Here is a 20,902-nt window from a genome sequence, read left to right as displayed (position 1 = left end):
TATCCAATTGCCGCTTAAAGGTCGTCAATGATTCTGACTCTACCACTCCCACGGGCACCGCATTCCATGCCCCCACCACTCTCTGGGTAAAGAACCCACCCCTGACATCTCCCCTATATCTTCCACCCTTCACCATAAATTTATGTCCCCTTGTAATACTCTGTTGTACCCGGGGAAAAAGTTTCTGACTGTCTACTCTATCTATTCCTCTGATCATCTTATAAACCTCTGTCAAGTCACCCCTCATCCTTCGCCGTTCCAACGAGAAAAGGCCGAGAACTCTCAACCTGTCCTCGTACGACCTATTCTCCATTCCAGGCAACATCCTGGTAAATCTTCTCTGCACCCTCTCCAAAGCTTCCACATCTTTCCTAAAGTGAGGCGACCAGAACTGCACACAGTACTCCAAATGTGGCCTAACCAAAGTCCTGTACAGCTGCAACATCACTTCACGACTCTTGAATTCAATCCCTCTGCTAATGAACGCTAATACACCATAGGCCTTCTTACAAGCTCTATCCACCTGAGTGGCAACTTTCAAAGACCTATGTACATAGACCCCGAGATCCCTCTGTTCCTCCACCTGACTAAGAACTTTACCATTAACCCTGTATTCCGCATTCTTATTTGTTCTTCCAAAATGGACAACCTCACACTTGGCAGGGTTGAACTCCATCTGCCACTCCTCAGCCCAGCTCTGCATCATATCTAAGTCCCTTTGCAGCCGACAACAGCCCTCCTCACTGTCCACAACTCCACCAATCTTCGTATCATCTGCAAATTTACTGACCTTCATCCTTACCTACCATCCCACCAGCATCTACATCCAGATCATCAGCTGCCATTTCTGTCACCTCCAGACTGATATTTCCCTCCTCTCCCCTCCCTGGTGTACTTTCCACAGAGATCATTTCCTCTGTGACTCTCTGGTCCACTCTTCCTCCACTCTCAACACACATACACCCCTACAGCCTCATAACACCTTTCCCTGCAACCACAGAAGGACTAACATCTGCCCATTTACCTCCTCCCTCCTCAGTATCCAAGGGCCCAAACATACCTTCCAGGTAAAGCAGCACTTTACCTATACTTCACACAATCTAGTCCACTGCATTTGCTGCTCACAATGTGGTTTCCTCTACGTTAAGGAAATGGAGCATAGACTGGGTGACCAGTTCGCAGAAGAACAGCACCTCATTTTCTAGTTGCGAACCCTGCAGCCTCCGGACTCAATATCGAGATGAATAATTTTCGGTCTGAACTCTTCCATGTCCTAACCCCCAACCCCACACAACAAGCCTTGTTATCACATAGTCTGCCTTTACACACTACCTATTGTTAGCCACTAACAGTTATTCACCCTCCTAGCCACGTTGTTATCAACTCTTTTGTCCAACTGTTCCTCTCTCTCTTTGAAACCTAGCCACACCTTCCGTTTTCTCCTTACCCCCTCCACTCACCCTACCTTCTGAATATAAAATGACATTTTCCTAGCTACCATGGGCGGCACGGTGGCACAGTGGTTAGCACTGCTGTCTCACAGCGCCTGAGACCTGGGTTCAATTCCCGACTCAGGCGACTGACTGTGTGGAGTTTGCACGTTCTCCCCGTGTCTGCGTGGGTTTCCTCCGGGTGCTCCGGTTTCCTCCCACAGTCCAAAGATGTGCAGGTCAGGTGAATTGGCCATGCTAAATTGCCCGTAGTGTTAGGTAAGAGGTAAATGTAGGGGTATGGGTGGGTTGCGCTTCGGCGGGTCGGTGTGGACTTGTTGGGCCGAAGGGCCTGTTTCCACACTGTAAGTAATCTAATCTAATCTAATCAGTTCTGAGGAAAGGGCACTGGATCCTAAATGTTAACTCTGATTCGTCTTCAGACATGCTGCAAACCTGCTGAGCTTTCTAGCAACTTCTGTTTTTGTTTAAACTCCATCTGCCACTCTTTAGCCTATTGATCCAGTGATCAAGATCCCTTTGTAATGTTAAATAACCTTCTTCACTGACCACTATAACCACCAATTTTGCTGTAATCCATAAACTTACTAACCATGCCTTTTATATTCTCATCTCAATCTTTTATATGAATAACAAATAAAAGTGGACCCAGCACCGATCCTTGTAGAGCACCGCTTGTCACACACCTCTCCAAAAAACAACACTCCACCATCACCGTCTGGCTTCTACCATCAAGTCAATTTTGTATCCAATTGGCAAGCTCATCTCTAAATCCCATGTGATCTAACGTTACTAATCAGGCTACCTTGCAGAACCTTGTGAAAGTCTTTGCTGAAGACCAAGTAAACAATGATGTTTAATTGCTTTTAAAACATACGGTAACCTTTCAACAATCCTTGGTTTTAAAACAGTTCTCTTCCCATTTAAGTCCAGAAACAGAAAATAAACTCTGTTTAATCTTAAACTCTGCCTTTTGTATCCCAGATTCTTGTCATAGCTCACTTGGATAGTGCACTAGAAAGCCATCCCTGCTTTTCCCAGAGTTATCACAAAGTTAAATATTTCAAAATGTTTGTAAAATTCCACAATTTACATGCCTTTCAGATCCAGGATGACAGAAAGCACAGGCCAGATTTTTGTACTTAACAAAAACTAGTATGTATTACAAGTACAAAGGAGAAAGTGAGGACTGCAGATGCTGGAGATCAGAGGTGAAAAATGTGTTGCTGGAAAAGCGCAGCAGGTCAGGCAGCATTCTTCAGCTTTCCTGAAGAAGGGCTTATGCCCGAAACGTCGATTCTACTGCTCCTTGGATGCTGCCTGACCTTCTGCGCTTTTCCAGCAACACATTTTTCAGCTCTGTATTACAAGTACATACACTCTAGCTACACGTAAACAATTATGAACTGTCATCATATAAATCTACAGTTAAAACTGTAACCCCTTATAAACAGCCATCAGGTGCATACAGACAGGAACAAAATGGGTGTTATCGGCAAAGGGAAGCACTGGGAATGTATTTCAGTGTCCTTGTTCACAGGATCGGCTGAGATGGTTCTTTGTGCTGATCAGAACACTACTTCTCAGTCTTCCTTTTCTCGATACTTTTACTGGTTTGCAGGAGGCACCAAGTGGCCAGTTCACAATTATTAAAGATCTCTGACATACTTTTAAACGTCACAGCTTACAGCAAGTGCTGATGGAAAAATAAACTTGTTTTCTTTGAGCTGAAAGTAGATTTTCTGTAGAGAACAGGGAGAACTCTTGAGATAGTGGAGATCATCTCCATTTGTGGGCGGCATGGTGGCACAGTGGTTAGCACTGCTACCTCACAGCGCCAGAGACCCGGGTTCAATTCTTGCCTCAGGCGACTGACTGTGTGGAGTTTGCACGTTCTCCCCGTGTCTGCGTGGGTTTCCTCCGGGTGCTCCGGTTTCCTCCCACAGTCCAAAGATGTGCAGGTCAGGTGAATTGGCCATGCTAAATTGCCCGTAGTGTTAGGTAAGGGGTAAATGTAGGGGTATGGGTGGGTTGCGCTTCGGCGGGTCGGTGTGGACTTGTTGGGCCAAAGGGCCTGTTTCCACACTGTAAGTAATCTAATCTAATCTAATAACTTCACCGCTTCAACCGGAGAACCAGTTACATCATTTTTGGCAGGCAGTAGGTATTTGTCATTGATAAATGGTCACTAGTTCACAAATCAATGAGCTACTTTTTTGTTGGCTGAATCTCCACTTGTGTACTCACTTCCTCCCAACCTGTCTGTAACTTCTTCTACAATTACTTCAGCCAGCAGCTGTGTAAATACAGCTCACAATTGGTGTTAAGTTACTTGATTTCAAAATATACATTAGTCCTTCAGCATTCCTTGGCTTTAAAGCAGTTCTTCTCCCACTTAAGTCCTCAATCGGAAAAACAGGAAAAAAAAACTGTTAATCTCAAATTCTGCCTTTGTATACCAGATTCTCCTGGTGTTCCTCCAAGTGCCAGTGCTCACAAGTTATTCCGAGGATTCAGTTTTGTGGCAACAGGAATTGAAGAGGAGGCAATTAAGGCTGAACATTCCAAAATGGTCATTCACCCTGTGTTGCAGGTAAGGCTGTCACAAACTCCTGTTCCTTTCATGTAAACCCTGCTTGGGAAAGTAGCACACTCTTGGCCTGAACTTGTATTGTTTGTTGCTTGCAGCAAATCTTTCACACCAACTTAGGTAGAAAAAATACATTGAAAGCACACACCAGGCCTTCCAACCTCTGAAAGGAAAGAAAGTTAAATAGGTTAAATTAAGGGTAAATTCTTTGTTAGAATTCCAAACATTAACTGGTCTTTCTTTTCAGCGATAGAAATAATTTCTACTGTTTATGTCTTTATTTCTCAATCAAAAGTGGCTGATTTTCATTTCTGTTAAACATTAAGAGATAGTCAGCTATTCAATAAACATTATTGACTTTATTGTTTTCACCAATGCTGTCGTAATAAATTCAGCAAAATGTAGGGAAATCGTTTGTGGAATTGTATTCCAATTATTTGTGGTGTCATAGATTATCTGTATTTGTTTTATTATTGGGAAACCCAGGTGAAGGGCTACGAGCCATAGTACAATACACTACCAAGGTTGGAAAGAGTAGAAGAAAGGATGAGGTATCTCAGGAAGAAGCGATTAGGTGACACCAACCTTGGGCTTTGAAAGCCTGTGAGTTATAGGAGGAACAGAAGACTAAGGGAGGTAAGGAGTTTCACTATTTTAGAAAAGAATGAGATGCAGGAAGAACAATGATGATTGGTGAAGCTCTGTAACACTGATTTTCAATTAATACAAAAGAACTTCTCAGCACTTATGCAGAATCTTCGCAAATTTTAGTCTGTAAAATTCACCTAAATAAGTAACACTTTGGGACTGATTTTCAACCTGCTAACCAACGATCGTGCAGTTGATCTTGTACCTTCTAGTCATCTAGCAAAAACCTGGCAAATGGGATATTTACCACTGGCATTTGGTGGTAACTTGAGTTTCTTCAATGCAAATGTATAATGTCTTTGAGATTTTTAAAAGAAATTCCATTCGGTGGCATTACCAACACTGTTGGAAGCACCACAAGAACCTGTTTGAAATTAACCTAACTAAAGAATCCAGAATGTGCATCATACTTGTGTTTAAATCACTCCAGTATGTCAATTAAAGCCCTACAAACTGGAGGATTTATAAGCTGCTTACAGTAAACAAATGAGGTTTCAGGTACAGGGATGATGAGGGCAATAAAACAGTCTTTAGGTTAAATTAGGTATTTTACATTTAGCCTTTATTGAACCTTTTCTGCATCTGCAAAGAAAATAATCACTATCAAGAATGTACTTGTGGAAATTTTGAAGTTTTTTTGTGAACAGTGAATCTGGGCCTTGTTCCCAAAGAAAAAATGAAATTATATGATTGCATTTGGTGAGAGATGTCATTCAGGATGCTCAGTGATAAAGAATCATGACATTGTCAATGAGGGACATGTTTTTTTTGTTGGGTTGGATTGTGAATTTGCTCGGGCATATACCAACTATTGGACAACTATGCAAGGGCACAATATACAATAAAGTCATCTGTACTGAAAAGCCTTTCTGATGAAAATGTGCTAAATCCATCAGCTCTTATGCTTAATTCAAACTAATTTGTGCATGTGCCATTTCTAAGAGATTTCATAATAAACCTATACAAACAACTTAAAAAATAAGTTTAAGAGTTTATCAGTGATAATTATCGACATGAATTTTCCATGGCCTATATGTGTACTATATGCTGCCTATATCTGATCCTGCATCATTATCCATATTGTTGTCAATTTACTCTAGACTTCCAAAATATTCCTCCATCTAATCCTTGTAATTTTCTTCTCTAGCCCCACAGTCTCTTACCGTCTCTCTCTGACTCCTTCTCTCTCAGCTCCATCATTGTGATCTTCAGCTAACAAGTCCCTCATGTCTGAAATTCTTCCAATGCACCTTCTGCCCACTCACCTCTTTATCCTTTAAAATGGACCTCTGACCAAATCTGAGGTCAGCTCCATCTAATCTTCACATTGGTTCTGTATCTGTTTTCCTTACTCTTCTGGGACTGTTCTTAAAAGTAACAATAAAAGTGCTTTATACATGGAAGTTTAAATGGGAGCATAATGTCACAAAACAATTAAGTACTTTGTTTTGAAGGGATATGTCATCTCTTACAGCAGCTTCATGGGAACAATATGAACTTTACTGATGGTTATGAGCTAAAGGAGGATATTGGTGTAGGCTCATATTCTGTCTGTAAACGTTGCATTCACAAGACCACAAACATGGAGTACGCTGTCAAGGTAAGACTGAATCATGAAGAGTTTTTTTTTAAAATGCACACTGAGATGCTGATAAAAGAGGACAGATCCTTCACCATCGTCCTGTTACTTTTGAAATTATAAACTTGATTAAAATAAGTTTCATTTTGAAAGGAGACAATTTATTTCTGTCTTCATAGAAGTTCCTTAGTGGAGCTCACTGGCAGATGACCTGTTTCATTCTTCTTTCTACCGCTGTTGTCAAATTCCTCAGATTAATCAGGTAACTGTCTGGTTTTAAAGCATGCAGCTCTGGGCTAAGCCATAGTGAACTCCACACCGAATATTTCTACTTTTCAAACGGAACTATGCTTCCAACAATGATACTTCCCAGTTGACTAAGTCTAGAGAGCAAAGTTAAAATATTCAAGCTTGGGTACTTGTAAGTGACGTAACTGTCTAGCATTTGGCAACTCAAATACATAATGTCTTAATATTGATTTGCTCAGCTGCAGTCTGACCTCTGCATAATAAAACTCTTACATACATACTCCCCAGATATGGTCCTCATCTCTACTCCCTTTTAGTCCAAAAGTGTGCTTGTACACATGTAATTAATAACTGGTTTAGCATCCACCACCATAGCTAGCTGGATTACATAAACCACTATTGGATTCTCTTCTCAACTGCTGACGCTGCTCATCACGATCATCATTCTGGAATGGAAAGAAAACTCCAACTTCATTTATTGCGAATAGCCTTCTTAAATACCACTCTCATGTTTCCTTCAATAAGTATAAAAACTCAATACTTAGTTGTCACTAAGATTGAGATCATCCAATCATTTGCCTCTTTTGTAACCTTTCCTTCCACTAGCCCTCCAATCTAGACTTCCTCTTAAGCTTCCCTCTGCCATATCATGGAGATGCATTTTTTTTTAGTTTTGGTCAGCATGGACAAGTTGGACTGAAGAGTCTGTTTTTATGCTGTACAGCTCTATGATTCTCTCCAAGCTTATTTTATCAATGAGACCAACCTCTTGTTCTCTCCACTATATTCCCACTAAACTACTGACCACCCAAGTTCTGCTAACATTATTCTCACATTATTTATTTAAAATTAATACATAAATACACATTGTGTTTTTGAAATGTGTGCAAGAGTACTACTGAAGTTTTAGATCATACAGCATACCATTACAGAGATCTGTTAAATCTCCCACTACTTGTGCAGAGTGTGCAATGTTTGGGGGGAATCTTTGCTTGTAAAGCAACTAGAACCAGTATCAAGGTCTCTCCAGGTGTATCTGGAGCTGAATGGGAAGACACAGCTCCATCAATAAACAGATAGCAATAATGGGAGAAAGTGAGGACTGCAGATGCTGGAGATCAGAGCTGAAAATGTGTTGCTGGAAAAGCACAGCAGGTCAGGCAGCATCCAAGGAGCAGGAGAATCGACATTTCGGGCATTAGCCCTTCTTCAGGAATTCTTCTTCATGAGCCCTTCTTCAAGGAAAGCTGGCCAATTAGCAGTAGTACCTTAGAATAGTTTTTATTTTTCCTGGTTCAGATTACCGTGTCATTCAGTGAAGTTGATCTGGTATCATGAAAGAAGATCAGTAAAAATTTAAAGTAGATTTTGTTTCCTCTCATTAATTGTGAACAAGAAACACCAAGTCATTACACTGTGGCAGCAGGGCATGTTTTGCTTTCTGTGTTATTAACTGTCAAACTGTAATTTTATGTTAATACTTAATAGTATAACCATAGTTCCTTTGGGAAATCATCAGTTAATTGCAGTCCATGCTTTCCTTATGTGTCATAATAAAATGGACTTAATTTTGTTGTCCCCATGCATTTGCCATATAAGATTATTCCTCTTGACAAAATATCCATTAAATTTAGACTCCCTGTCTTGAAACTGTATCTAATATTAAGTCTTTACATTTCTTTATTGCAGATTATTGAAAAGAGTAAGAGAGATCCCTCTGAAGAGGTTGAAATCCTGTTGCGGTATGGGCAGCATCCAAACATCATTACACTGAAAGATGTGAGTGGCATTGTAATCTGTTGAATGGGCATATGGCGCTAACAATAAAAACAACATTTCTAATAGAAGAAATTTAATAAATTATATAAATTCTAAAACTATGAAGTTATACAATATTTTTCCTATGAAAAATCTAATTGTGATTATGCATTAGATAAATTTCAGGATAAGTGAAAGGTGATTTAAATTCCCCATAGCTCATTGCACATTTATATTGCTTGTTATGAAACTAAGTTTTGCAAGTTAGGTGCAAACATTCTGTGAATTAGAAACTCATCCAGGACAGCAGTTCTGTGTTAAAATTGTCTAGGTGCCACAGGCTGATGATGAGAAAATAAAAATCCAAAAAAACTATTCAGTTTTGCTGGAAAGTTCAGCAATGTCAACTGACTGCAAAGTTCAGATGAGTTCTTGCCCATCGCAATCAAACTACTGCTATTTTATATCAAAGATCTTATTTAAAATATTTCCAATCAACTTGTTCTGACATGTTATGGCACAGACAAAAGCTTCTGCGGCCAACGACAAGACATCAGAATGGTGTGTTGCCTTCCTGGTGCTAGGGTCAAAGCTGTCTCAGAGAGGGTGCAGAATATTCTCAAACGTGAGAGTGACCAGTAGAAGGTTATTGTAAACATTGGTACCAACAATGTAGGAAGAGGAAGGGACAGGGTTCTGCAGAGAGGATACAGGAAAGGAGGATGTTAAAAGTAGGTCCTTTTAAAATTGTTCATTTAGTCTGCTTAGTCATTGAAGCAAATTAGTCTGTATCCGCTCTCACCTTTCAGAACAAAAAGCAATGACCCTGTCAAGCAAATGCTGTGGTCAATTGCCTAGTTCATACTCTGGTGTCAATGGCCAGGAGATATGAGAGTGCTTAATTACAAATCTGCTAGTGAATTAGTCTGAGTCTATCTTCTAGCCATAAGAGAGAATCAAACAGAGAAAATAATCATTACAAAATGAAATCAACAGTGAAAAAACTGAACACTATATGTAACGATTCAAGAATTTTCTGATCAGTCTTTTCTTTTGTCCTGGTGATATATGTGTAGGTCTACAATGATAGTAAATATATCTACCTGGTGACGGAGCTAATGAGAGGTGGTGAATTACTGGACAAAATACTGCAGAAGGGTTTCTCTGAGAGGGAGGCAAGTGCCCTTCTTCATACAATTGCCAAAACAGTGGAATATCTACATTCTCAAGGGGTAAGTGATCTCTGTACCCAGTGCTGGAATCTGGTTTTGGTTTAATGTAAATTAGATACTTTGGAGCAGCTATCCAATTAATCCCACTCCATACTCTTTTTCTCAAACTGTGTAAATGTTTTTCCTAAATTGTGATTTGGAGATGCCAGTGATGGACTGGGGTGCACAAACTTAGAAATCATACAACACCATTTTATAGTCCAACAGGTTTAATTGGAAGCACACAAGCTCTCAGAGGCCCGCTCCTTCATCAGGTGGTTGTGGAGGGCACAATTGTCAGACCACAGAATTTATAGGAAAAGTTTAGAGTGTGATGTAACTGAAATTATACATTGAATAATACCTTAATTGTTTGTTGAGGCTTTCATCTGTTAGAATACTATGATAGTTTCACTTCTTTCATGTTGGACTATAAAATGGTGTTGTGTGATTTCTAACTTTCCTAAGTTGTTAATCAACATCAAATTTAGAAGATAAGATCTTGCAGAATCCTCTCCATAACCCAGATAAACATTAAATACATGGGGGCATTGTCACATCCAAGTTCTCGATTTAAATTGTACACTGTCCTGTCTCTAATTTATAACAGTGTTCCTTTGCTGCTGGTTTGAAATATGAACTTCCTACTTAACAGCAATGTGGTGACATCTTAACATGACTTGCAATGACTGTAGTTGATAGAATTTTGATTCAGCTAATAAAATCTAGAATAAAAGTTAATCAACAGTAATGATCACCATGAAAGCATTATTGTAAAAATCATCTAGATCACCAATGTCTTTTTGGGAAGGACAGCTGCTCTGTTTACCTTATCCAGCTGAGATGTAACTCTAGACAATGTCATTATAGTGGTCATAGAATGATACAGCATGGAGGCAGATCCTTCAGTCCAACTCATCCATGCCAACTATGTTTCCCCAAACTAAAATAGTCCCACTTGCCATATCTTTTGAACAATCCAAGAATGCCTCAAAGTAATTTCCTAGGTCAAAGCATTTTCAACAATATCATTACCAACTTTCCTTCCATCATAATGACTGTAAGAGTTCCTATAGGTATGTAAAGAGAAAAAGATTGATAAACTAATGTAGGTCCCTTAAAGTCAGAAATAGGGCAATTTATAATGGGACTAAAGAATTGGCTGATTAACTAAATTTATACTTTGTTTCTATATTGAGAAGGGAGGACAGAAGTAACACACCAGAATTTATGGGAACACAGGATTTAGTGAGAGGAAGAAACGGAAGGAAATCTATATTAGTAGAGAAATGGTTTTGGAGAAAATGCTGGGCTTGAAGACTGATATATTAGCACAACCTGATAATCTACATCTCAGACTACGTAAGGAAGTGGCCCTCGAAATAGTGGATGCATTGGTGGTCAGTTTCCAAGATTCTTTAGACTCTGGAACAGTTATTACAAATTGAAGGGTAGCTAATATAGCCTAACTATTTGAAAAGGGAGATAGAGAGAAAATGGAATTATAGACTAGTGAGTCTGATGCCAATATTGGGGAAAATGCTGGAGTCCATTATCAACTGCAGAGCAATATAAAAACAGTGGTAGAATCGAGAACAGTGTGGATTTGAAAAAAAGGAAATCATGTTTGACAAATCTATTGGAATTCTTTGAGGATGTAGAATTTTTAGAATTTATCAGTGGTGCCAATGGCTATGATTTATTTGGACTGATAAAAGTCCCACAAAAGAACAAATGTGTAAAATTAAACTACATGGGTTGGGGGAAGTCTATGAGATGGTTTAAAAATTGGCTAGCAGATGGGAAGCCAAGAGTAGGAAAAAATGGATCTTCTTTGGACTGAGCAAGCTGTGACTAGTCAGGTATATCAGGGATCGGTACTAGGGCCCCAGCTATTCACTATATGTTAATGATTTGGGTAAGAGAACTAAACATAATATCTCAAAATTTGCAAGTGACGCAAAGCTGAGTGGAAGGGTGAGCTGTGAGGGGGATGCAGAGATATTGCAAGGTGTTTTGAACAGACTGAGTGAGTTAGTGAGAAAATGCATAGCAGTTGCAGTATAATGTGGTTAAAGGTAAGGTTATTCGTGTTACTAGCAGAAATAGGAAGGCAGATTATTATTTTGTTGGCTGTGTATTGAGAGAGGGGAATGTTTAATGAGACCTGGGTGTCCTTGTGCATTTGCTAATGAAAGCAAGCTTGGCAGTAAAGAAGGCAAACTGTGTTAACTTGCAAAGTGAGAGGATTTGACTACAGGAACAGGATGTCTTGCTGCAAATATACAGGGAATGGTGAGGTCATAACTGGAATATTGTTTGCAGTTTTGGTCTTTTTACATGAGGAAGGAAGTTCTTGCTTTTGAGGGAGTGCAGTAAAGGTTTACTCCCTGGTGTGGCAGGACTGATATATAAGGAGAGATTGAGTCAATTAGGGTTGTATTCATAGAGTCATAGAGACGTACAGCACGGAAACATACCCTTCAGTCCAAATTGTCTCTGCCGACCAGATATCGTAAATTAATCTCGTCCCATTTGTCAGCGCTTAGCCCATATTCTTCTAAATCCTTCCTACTCATATACCCATTGAGAGCCTTTTAAATGTTGTAATTGTACCGGCCTCCACCACCTCCTCTGGCAGCTCATTCCATACATGCACCAGTTTAAAAAAATGAGGCGCGAATTGCACAGAAACCTTTAACAAGACTGAAAAAGTAGATGTAGGAAGGCTATTCATGATAGTGGGGGAATCCAGAACCAGGGGTTATAGCTTAGGGATAAGAGATAAACCTTTTAGGACTGAGATGAGGAGAAATTTCTTCACCAAAGAATGGTGAACCATTGGAATTCGCTATTCCAGAAAGTGGTTGAAGCCAAAACATTGTCTTTTAAGAGGGAAATAGATATGCCTGTTGTGACTAGAGGGATCAAGGGATATGGGAACAGGGTGGGATTAGGCTACTCAGCCCGATTATAAACCATGATCCTATTGAATGGCAGAGCAGGTTCCAGGGGTCAAAGGCCTACTCCTGCTCCTATCTCCTATGTTTCTATGCTGGAATTTGTGATGTTCACTAACAATTACACAATATTCAGCACCATTTGCAAATCCTCAGATATCTAACCCCAAGAGGTTTTGATACCCCTGCCCAACCAGAATCAAATCTACCTCCTTTAAACATTCATTGGCCACCTCAACTTCCTTCTGAGGCAGAGAGTCCCAAAGTCACAACCCTCTGAAAAACATTCTCCTCATCTCTATCCTAAAAAGGCAATCGTTAATTTTACAGAGCACCAGTTTGTTCTGGACTCACCTACCAGAAACATCTTTTCCACATCTATCTATTAAGACTGTTCAGGATATTGTATACTGCAATCAAGTTGACCCTCACTCTTCTAAACTCAAGTGAAAATAAGCCTTGACTGTCCAAATTTCATAAGGCAACCTGCTCAGATTAGGCACCAATATAGTAAATATCCTCCAAACCACTTCCAATGCATTTACATCCTTCCTTATTTAAGGAGACCAAAGCTGCACAATATTTGAGATGTTGTTTCACCAGTGCCCTGTATAAATGAAACATGACATCCTTACTTTTCAATTCCTCTTGTAATAAAGAAAAGCATTCCATTAGCCTTCCTGTTTACTTGCTGTACTTCAAAACAAGCATATTGACTTGTTCATTAAACACCAAGGTCCCTCCACACCTCAGAATTCTGAAATCATTCGCTATCTTTGTAATAGTATCCTTTTTTTATTTTCCTTGCTGAAATCCATAAGTTAACATTTTTCAATATTATACTCCATCTGCCAAATTTTTGTCCACTCACTCAACCTATCTATATCTGTCTGCATTCTCCTTATGTCTTCTCTACAATGCACTTTCCTGTATCTATGAATGTAGTTATCATGCCTTCTCCTTTCATCTAAGTCTTTGATATAAAATTGTAAAAAGCTGAGGCCACAGCTCAGACCACTGCAACTGCATTCATCACATCCTGTCAATCAGAAAAAGACTCATTCACATGCACTATCAATCAATTAGTCTTCTATCCGTGCTGATATGTACCTGTGCACCATGAGCTCTTACTTTGCGTAATGAACATTTTTATGATTTCCTGTCAAATGTCTTCTGGATATCCAAGTATGGAAAATCTACAGACTTCCCTTTATCCAAGAATATGTTATTCCTTCATGTAAGTCTAATAAATCGGTTAAACATGATATCCTTTTCATGACACTGTGCTGACTTCCCAACTATTTTGATATCCAAGTGTACATCTATAACCTCGATAGTCAATTCTAACACATTTCCACAACAGATGTCTATCCTATAGCTTTCTGTTTGCTGTCAGCTTTCTTCCATGAATAAAGGGAGTTACATGTGGTACTTTCAGTCTGATGTAACCCTCCTTGAATCAAGGAAATTTTAGAAAATTAACAACACATTGGTGAGCTTATTGGTCACCTTTCTTAAGACCTGAGAATGAAGTCCATCATGACCAGGAGACTTGTCAGCCTGCAGCTCCATCAATTTGCTCTATGTTTATTTATTCACTAATGGGACATAGGCATCAGTGGCTGAGCTATCATTTATTGCTAGTCCTGAGTTGCCTTTGAGAAGGGAGTGGTGAGCTGCCTTCTGGAACTGCTGCAGTCCATGTATGCAGGTAGGTAAGATTAGATTACTTACAGTGTGGAAACAGGCCAAATGGCCCAACAAGTCCACACCGACCCTCCGAAGAGCAACCCACCCAGATCCACTCCCCTACATTAACCCCTTTGTCTAACACTACGGGCAATTTAGCATGGCCAATTCACCTAACCTGCACATTCTTGGACTGTGGGAGGAAACCAGAGTACTCGGAGGAAACCCACGCAGACACGGGGAGAATGTGCTTTTAGGGTGCTTTTAGGGAGGGAATTCCAGAGTTTTGACCCAGCAGCAGTGAAGGAACATTGACATATTTCCAGGTTAGGATGGTGAGTGATTTGGAGGGGAACTTGCAGGTGGTGATGTTCCCATGTATCCTTCTAGATAGATATGGTCATGGGTTTGGAAGGTACAGTCGAAGGTGAATTATATCAAGTTCCTCTCTCCCTTTCATCTCTTAATTTACAGCTATTTCTGGGATTTCTTTATATCCTCTATAGTGAATACAGAAATGAAATATTTATTAATTTCATCCACCATCTTTACTGCTATTATAGTCACATTCTCACTTTCTCGACGACTAGCATTCACTTTACTAACTTTGTCCTTTTAAATATCTCTAGAAACCCTTGCTATCTATCTTTCCATTTCTAACAAGCTTCATCCTATGCTAAGTTCATTCTCTTGATTACGCTTTTAGTCATTCTCTATCATTCTTTATATTCTGTCCAAGCATCTGATCTACCATCTTGTCCTTGCACAATTATATACTTTCTCTTTATGCTTGCTGCTTTAGTTATCCATGGTTGGTAGGTCCTCCCCATAGAATTCTGAAATATCCCCTTAATTGTCTGCCATTTTTTTCTATTAATCTGTCTCCCAGTGTGCATCTCTGTTCACCTTATCTCGTTCAATTTTCATTCCCATAAAGTTGCCTTTATTTTTAAATAATAGTCTTAGACTTTCACACTGAATGTTAACTTCATTCATGTGTAATTGCTGCCACTTAGAGGTGTCTTTACTGTGAGGTCATTCATTCATCTTGTCACATTTCACAATATCAAGTCTAATGTAACTGCTCTCTGTTAGCTTCAGAACATGCTGCTCGAAGAAGTCATCTTGAAGCCATGCTCTGAACTCCTCATCTAGGCTACAGTTGCCAATCTGATTTATACAATTTATGTGTGGATTAAGATCATGCATAATTATTGTTTTCCCTTAATTGCAAACACCTAATATATTTCATGGATACTTCATCTAACATGGTGGTTATTGTTAGAGGACCTGTAGACCACTCCCACCAGTGATTTATTTCCCCAACTATTCCTCCTCTCCACCCAAACCAATTCTAGCTCCTGACCTCCTCAACAAAAGTCATCTCTCACTAGAATCATAGAGTAATACAACATAGAAACAGACCTTTCGGTCCAACTAATCCATGCCGACCAGATATCCTAAATTAATCTAATCCCATTTGCCAGCATTTGGCCCATATCCCTCTAAACCTTCTTATTCACATACCCATCCAGATTCCTTTTAAATGTTGTAATTGTATAAACCTTCATCACTTCCTCTGGCAGCTCATTCCTGTGTGAAAATGTTGCCCCTTAGGTCCCTTTTAAATCTTTCCCCTCTCACCTTAAATCTATGCCCTCTAGTTATGGACTCTGCTTCCCTGGTGAAAAGACCTTGGCTATTCGCCCTAACTATGCCCCTCATGATTTTATAAATCTCTATAAGCTCGCCAACTCTGCCGCTCCAGGAAAAATAGCCCCAGCCTATTCAGCCTCTCTCTGTAGCTCAAACCCTCTAACGCCGGCAACATCTTTGTGAATCTTTTTTAAACCCTTTCAGATTTCACAACAACTTTCATTAGTAGGAAGAGCAGAAATGAATGCAGAATTCCAAAATTAGCCTGACCAAAGACCTGTACAGCCTCAACATGATTTCCCAACTCCTATACTCAGTGCACCAACCAATAAAGGTAAGCATACCAAGCACCTTCTTCATTATCCTGTTCACCTGCAACCCTACTTTCAAGGAGCTATAAACCTCCACTCCAAGGTCTCTTTGCTCAAAAATACTGCCCAAGACTTTACCGGTAAATGCATAAGTCCTGCCCTGTTGCACAATTGCCATCCTTGATTAACAGTGCTACTCTGCCACCTTTCCTTTCCTGCCTGCCTCCTTGAATATCATATACTCCCCAATATCCAGGACTCAATTCTTGACATCATGTAGCCCTACCTCCATAATGACTATCATATATTCTTTATTTACTTAAATTTGCACTGTTAATTTGTTTACTTTGTTATGAATAGTACATGAATTCTGGACTGCAGTGGCTTAATTCTCTCAATTTGGGATGGGCAAGAACTGCTGATCTCCTTGGCAACACTTACATCTGTGAATGAATGCACAAAGTCTGGATGTGATACTCAGAAGATGACCAAAGGGAAAATAATCCTTACTCTTGGCACTGTCATCTTAGTTTGCTACATGAGAAAAACATTTAAGCAAAATTTTGAAAGATGATTTGATCTGTTGAAGAGCTCTCTGCATATACTTTACCTGTTTAACAGTAACTATAATTAGATTTTTTTTCTTGCAGGTTGTTCACAGAGATTTGAAACCAAGCAACATCTTGTATGTAGATGAGTCAAGTAACCCTGAGTCAATCCGAATCTGTGACTTTGGTTTTGCTAAACAGCTGAGGGCTGACAATGGACTCTTAATGACTCCCTGCTATACAGCCAACTTTGTTGCTCCAGAGGTGAGAGATGTTTTAAAGCATGATGAGAGTTTATTTTTCTCCTTTTTATGGCCACTTTCTCCTTTCCAGTCTGTCTCAAAGGTAGTGCTGAATTTTGGAGTTTCCTTCCCTCCAGTACCTTACCATGCTGACTGTTCTTAAGATGAAGGAAAATGGTTGTGTTTTTTGGAGATGAATCATTTCAGCTCCAGGACATCACTGCAAGATTTCCTTGGCTCCAACCATCGTCACTGCTTGGCCAGTGATTTTCCTTCTACTATAAAGTTAGAAGTGAGATCTTTGTTGATGACTGCATACCATTCAGAGCTGTTTGTGACTGCTCAGATACTAAAGCAGTCCATGTTGAATTTTAGCAAGACTTCTGCAATATCCAGGCTTGGACTGATAAGTCACAAGTAACATTTGTGCAATACAAGTGCTAGACAATGACCATCTTCAATGAGAGAAAATCTGACCATCGCCCCTTGATATTCAAGGCATTACCATTGCTGAATTCCCTTCTATCAACATGCTGGGAGCTTCCGTTGGCCAGGAACTGAACTGGATGAACTTGCTACAAGAGAAATCAGAGACCAGGAACCGAGTAACGAGTGATTCACTTCCTGATTTCCCAAATCCTATTCACCATCTACAAGGCACAAGTTAGAACTATGATGGAATACTTTCCACTTGCCTGGACAAATGCAGCACCACATCCGCAAACCTACGTTCTGCCCACCTGATGCATATGTGTACCATTTACAAGATGCACTGCAGAAATTTGCCAAAGCTCCCTTAGACAGCACCTTCCAAAAATATAATCACTAACATCTAGAAGAATGAGTGTGTATATGTGGGAATATCACTAGCTGCAAGCTTCCTTCCAAGCTGCTTACCGTCCTCACTTGGAATTATATCATTATTCCTTCATTGTCACTGGTTCAAAATTCTGCAACTCTCACTGTAACAGCATTGTGGTTATACCTACTTCAAAAAAAACTATATCATTTCAAGATTCAGCTCACTATGTTTTTCTCAAGCCAATTGGGGGTGGGAAATAAATACTGGCCCAGCCAGTGAAGCCTATATCATTGACCAACAGTGAGAAATAACAGCTTTTTTAGATTTGAGTGATGTTGCTGTGAACCCAAACGTTGTTGATATTTAGTATGTGCAGAGACAGACAGTTACTTGAGTGTACACTTACATGGCACTGAATGATGATTATTAGAAGGGACCTGGCTCACTTTCAACACATGGCACTGCAATCCTAAAATGCTAATCCTAGGAACCTAAACCTAATTGTCACCCTGATTGCGATCAGTCGACTCAGTATAAACCTGAGTTAAATTGGATGTTCTGAGCTTTATTGCTTTTATGACCTGTGTGTTTATCCACTTATCCAGCAAGGAAAACAGAACAATTTACAACAATATGCAGGTCAAAGTGCAAGAAAAATCACAGATCTGAAACCATGGTCAAAAATTACTGCCTTTCCCTATGGAGAATTTGATGGACAGTAGGGCATTGAATAGGCAGCTGAGTAGCAATTTTAGTTACTTCTGCCTACCCGCCTGTGCCTCATTAAGTCCATGATAGGAAAGCGTTTGATATTTTCTAATCAGTGTGTTCAGAGATGTTATTACTCACCCTTGTAACAACTGGGACTTGTACCCAAGCATCCTAACTCAGAGGTAGGTACACTACTACTGTGCCACAAGAATCCTTAGGAAAGCTTTTGAGTGGCCACCCCTGTTGTACTGATAATGGGGGAATATAAGTTGAAACTTAACACTCACTTGAGGATCTCCTGTCATCACCGCTAATATTCCCACAACAGCAAATGGATGTGTGGCTCTGGAAAGACTAAGGGCTTGTGGGCAACCTTCATTGAAAGGCATTCAGTGGTGATTAAGGATCCTAGCATCAAGAAGGGCATGCAAGGAGTTGGAATGTTGAGAAACACTTTTCTACCCTTGCTGCAGACCACTCCTCCGTCCATAACTTCCCTCTTGCTTATGAACTGTATTCTCAGCTCTCAGGTCAGCAGATGAAACCCCCATCACTGATATTAAAATTCCACCATTTGTCTCTCCACAGCTGCTGTGTATTACTAGTATTTTCTGTTTTTATTTTAGATTTCCAGTATTTTGCATGACTTTGCTTTTATGGTAACAAAGTTTTTAGTTTTCTTTGGTTAAATGCATAACTGGATGTCTGTGTGCCAAATCAATCTCTTTTTATATAAATGTGCATTTATCTAAATTATTAACAATAACAGACTTTGATGTTCACTGACAAAATGTATTAATTAATAAAGCAATGGCACCAGGAACAGCTGTTAAGACTTGACATAAGACATGAAATTCAAACATGAAACAAGAAGTAAGAGTAAGACATCAAAGTTTGTTGAACTACCTGTATTTGGGCAGCCCCTGGTTTGGATACTTTACTTCAGAGTTGCTGATCTAGGCCAGAAAATGTAGAATAGGATTATTGTTGTGGAAAGTTACATTTTATCCCATGATATATTCTCTCAGGCCAATCACGTAAGTATTGTGTATCTGTAATTGTTTGTAAGAGTTAAATCTCAAACATTATGTTTATTGGGAAGTAATAGTATATCACAGTGAATAAAATGTAAGTGGAGGTGTTTGTGTCCAGGTTCTCAAACGTCAAGGATATGATGAAGGCTGTGATATATGGAGTCTGGGTGTTTTACTTTACACCATGTTGGCCGGGTGAGTGACCTTTTTTCTTTGTATGATGCCAGTATTTTGCCAAGAGTTTACTTGATCCATTTGCAACTGTATACTCTCTTCTCAAAAAAAAATAACTAAAGGCAATCTTATAAAATGCAAGTTATAATATTAATGAACATTTGATTGTTCTTTGATTTCCAACATGTACACTCTCCACTGTTTCTGGGTCACCAGCCCGACTCCTTCACTATCTGTTGCTATTACATAGGAACAGAAGTAAGCCATTCAGCCGTTCAAGCCATTTCTGTCCATCAATGAGTGGTGTACCTTCATAATCTTGCCTTTGGCCTAATCCCTTAAAACTTCTACTTAACAAAAACATGTCTATCCAAGATTTGAAATCAACAACTGATCCAACATCTGCCATTTGTGGGAGAATTCCAAACATCTACCACCCACCTGAATGTTCTGGCCCTAATTCTTAGATGTGTCCTGCCCCCTAGTTCTAGAATCCTAATCAATGGAAGTAGTTTATGTTTATTTATCCTGTCATTTTCCTGTCTTTTCCTATTACCATCTTAAAGACTCCATTCAGATCACCTCTTAATCTTCTTTATTCTGGAGAAAATGGGCCTAATTTGTGTAATCTGTCCTCACAAATTAACCCTTGAAGTCCAGATATCATTCTTGCAAACCTACATTGTACGCCCTCCCAGACCAATTTATCCTTCCTAAGGTGTAGTGCCCAGATCTGCTCACAGTCCTCCAAATGAGGTCTAATCAGGGTTTTGTATAACTGCAGCATAACTTCTGCATCCTTATACTCCAGTCCTGTAGATATAAAGGTAAGCATTCCATTAGATTTCTTGATTATTTTTTGCATCTGTGGTGACCTTTTGAAGATCTGTGCACCCTGAACTCTCAAGTCTCTTTGGACATCCACTGCATTTAACTTCATACCAGCTAGAAAGTACTCTAATCTGTCCTTTTGGGACCAAAATGGACAACTTCACACTTGCTTACATTGAACTCTATCTGCCAGAGTTTTGCCCATTTGCTTAGTCTATTGATTTCCCTTTGTAATTTTCTGCTATCATCTACACCATCTACAGTACCACTTAACTTTTGTGTCATCAGCAAATTTGGATATTTGACTTTCTATGCCATTGTACAAGTCATTGTAAACAATGTGAATAATTGGGTCCTAATATAGATCCTTGTAGGATATTACTGCTTACATCTTGCCAATTTGAGTACCCACCCATCATCCCTTCTTTTGTCACTTACCACTCAACCAATTTCTTAGC

General features: G+C 39.6%; 1 protein-coding gene across 3 annotated transcripts in view; it reads left to right on the top strand.

Moving 5' to 3' along the window:
- Positions 1 to 20,902, top strand: part of rps6ka1 (ribosomal protein S6 kinase a, polypeptide 1) — a 234,132-nt gene that overhangs the window by 176,274 nt on the left and 36,956 nt on the right. For all 3 annotated transcript variants that reach the window (XM_060847548.1, XM_060847547.1, XM_060847549.1), the window contains 6 exons: positions 3,914 to 4,044; positions 6,164 to 6,289; positions 8,207 to 8,296; positions 9,352 to 9,507; positions 16,753 to 16,914; positions 19,558 to 19,634. In XM_060847548.1, coding sequence (XP_060703531.1) covers positions 3,914 to 4,044; positions 6,164 to 6,289; positions 8,207 to 8,296; positions 9,352 to 9,507; positions 16,753 to 16,914; positions 19,558 to 19,634 — 742 coding nt within the window. The remainder of the gene's footprint in view (positions 1 to 3,913; positions 4,045 to 6,163; positions 6,290 to 8,206; positions 8,297 to 9,351; positions 9,508 to 16,752; positions 16,915 to 19,557; positions 19,635 to 20,902) is intronic.

This window comes from Hemiscyllium ocellatum, chromosome 30 (assembly GCF_020745735.1).
Source record: "Hemiscyllium ocellatum isolate sHemOce1 chromosome 30, sHemOce1.pat.X.cur, whole genome shotgun sequence".
Taxonomy (NCBI): Eukaryota; Metazoa; Chordata; class Chondrichthyes; order Orectolobiformes; family Hemiscylliidae; genus Hemiscyllium; species Hemiscyllium ocellatum.
This window is presented reverse-complemented; position numbering and strand designations above follow the sequence as displayed.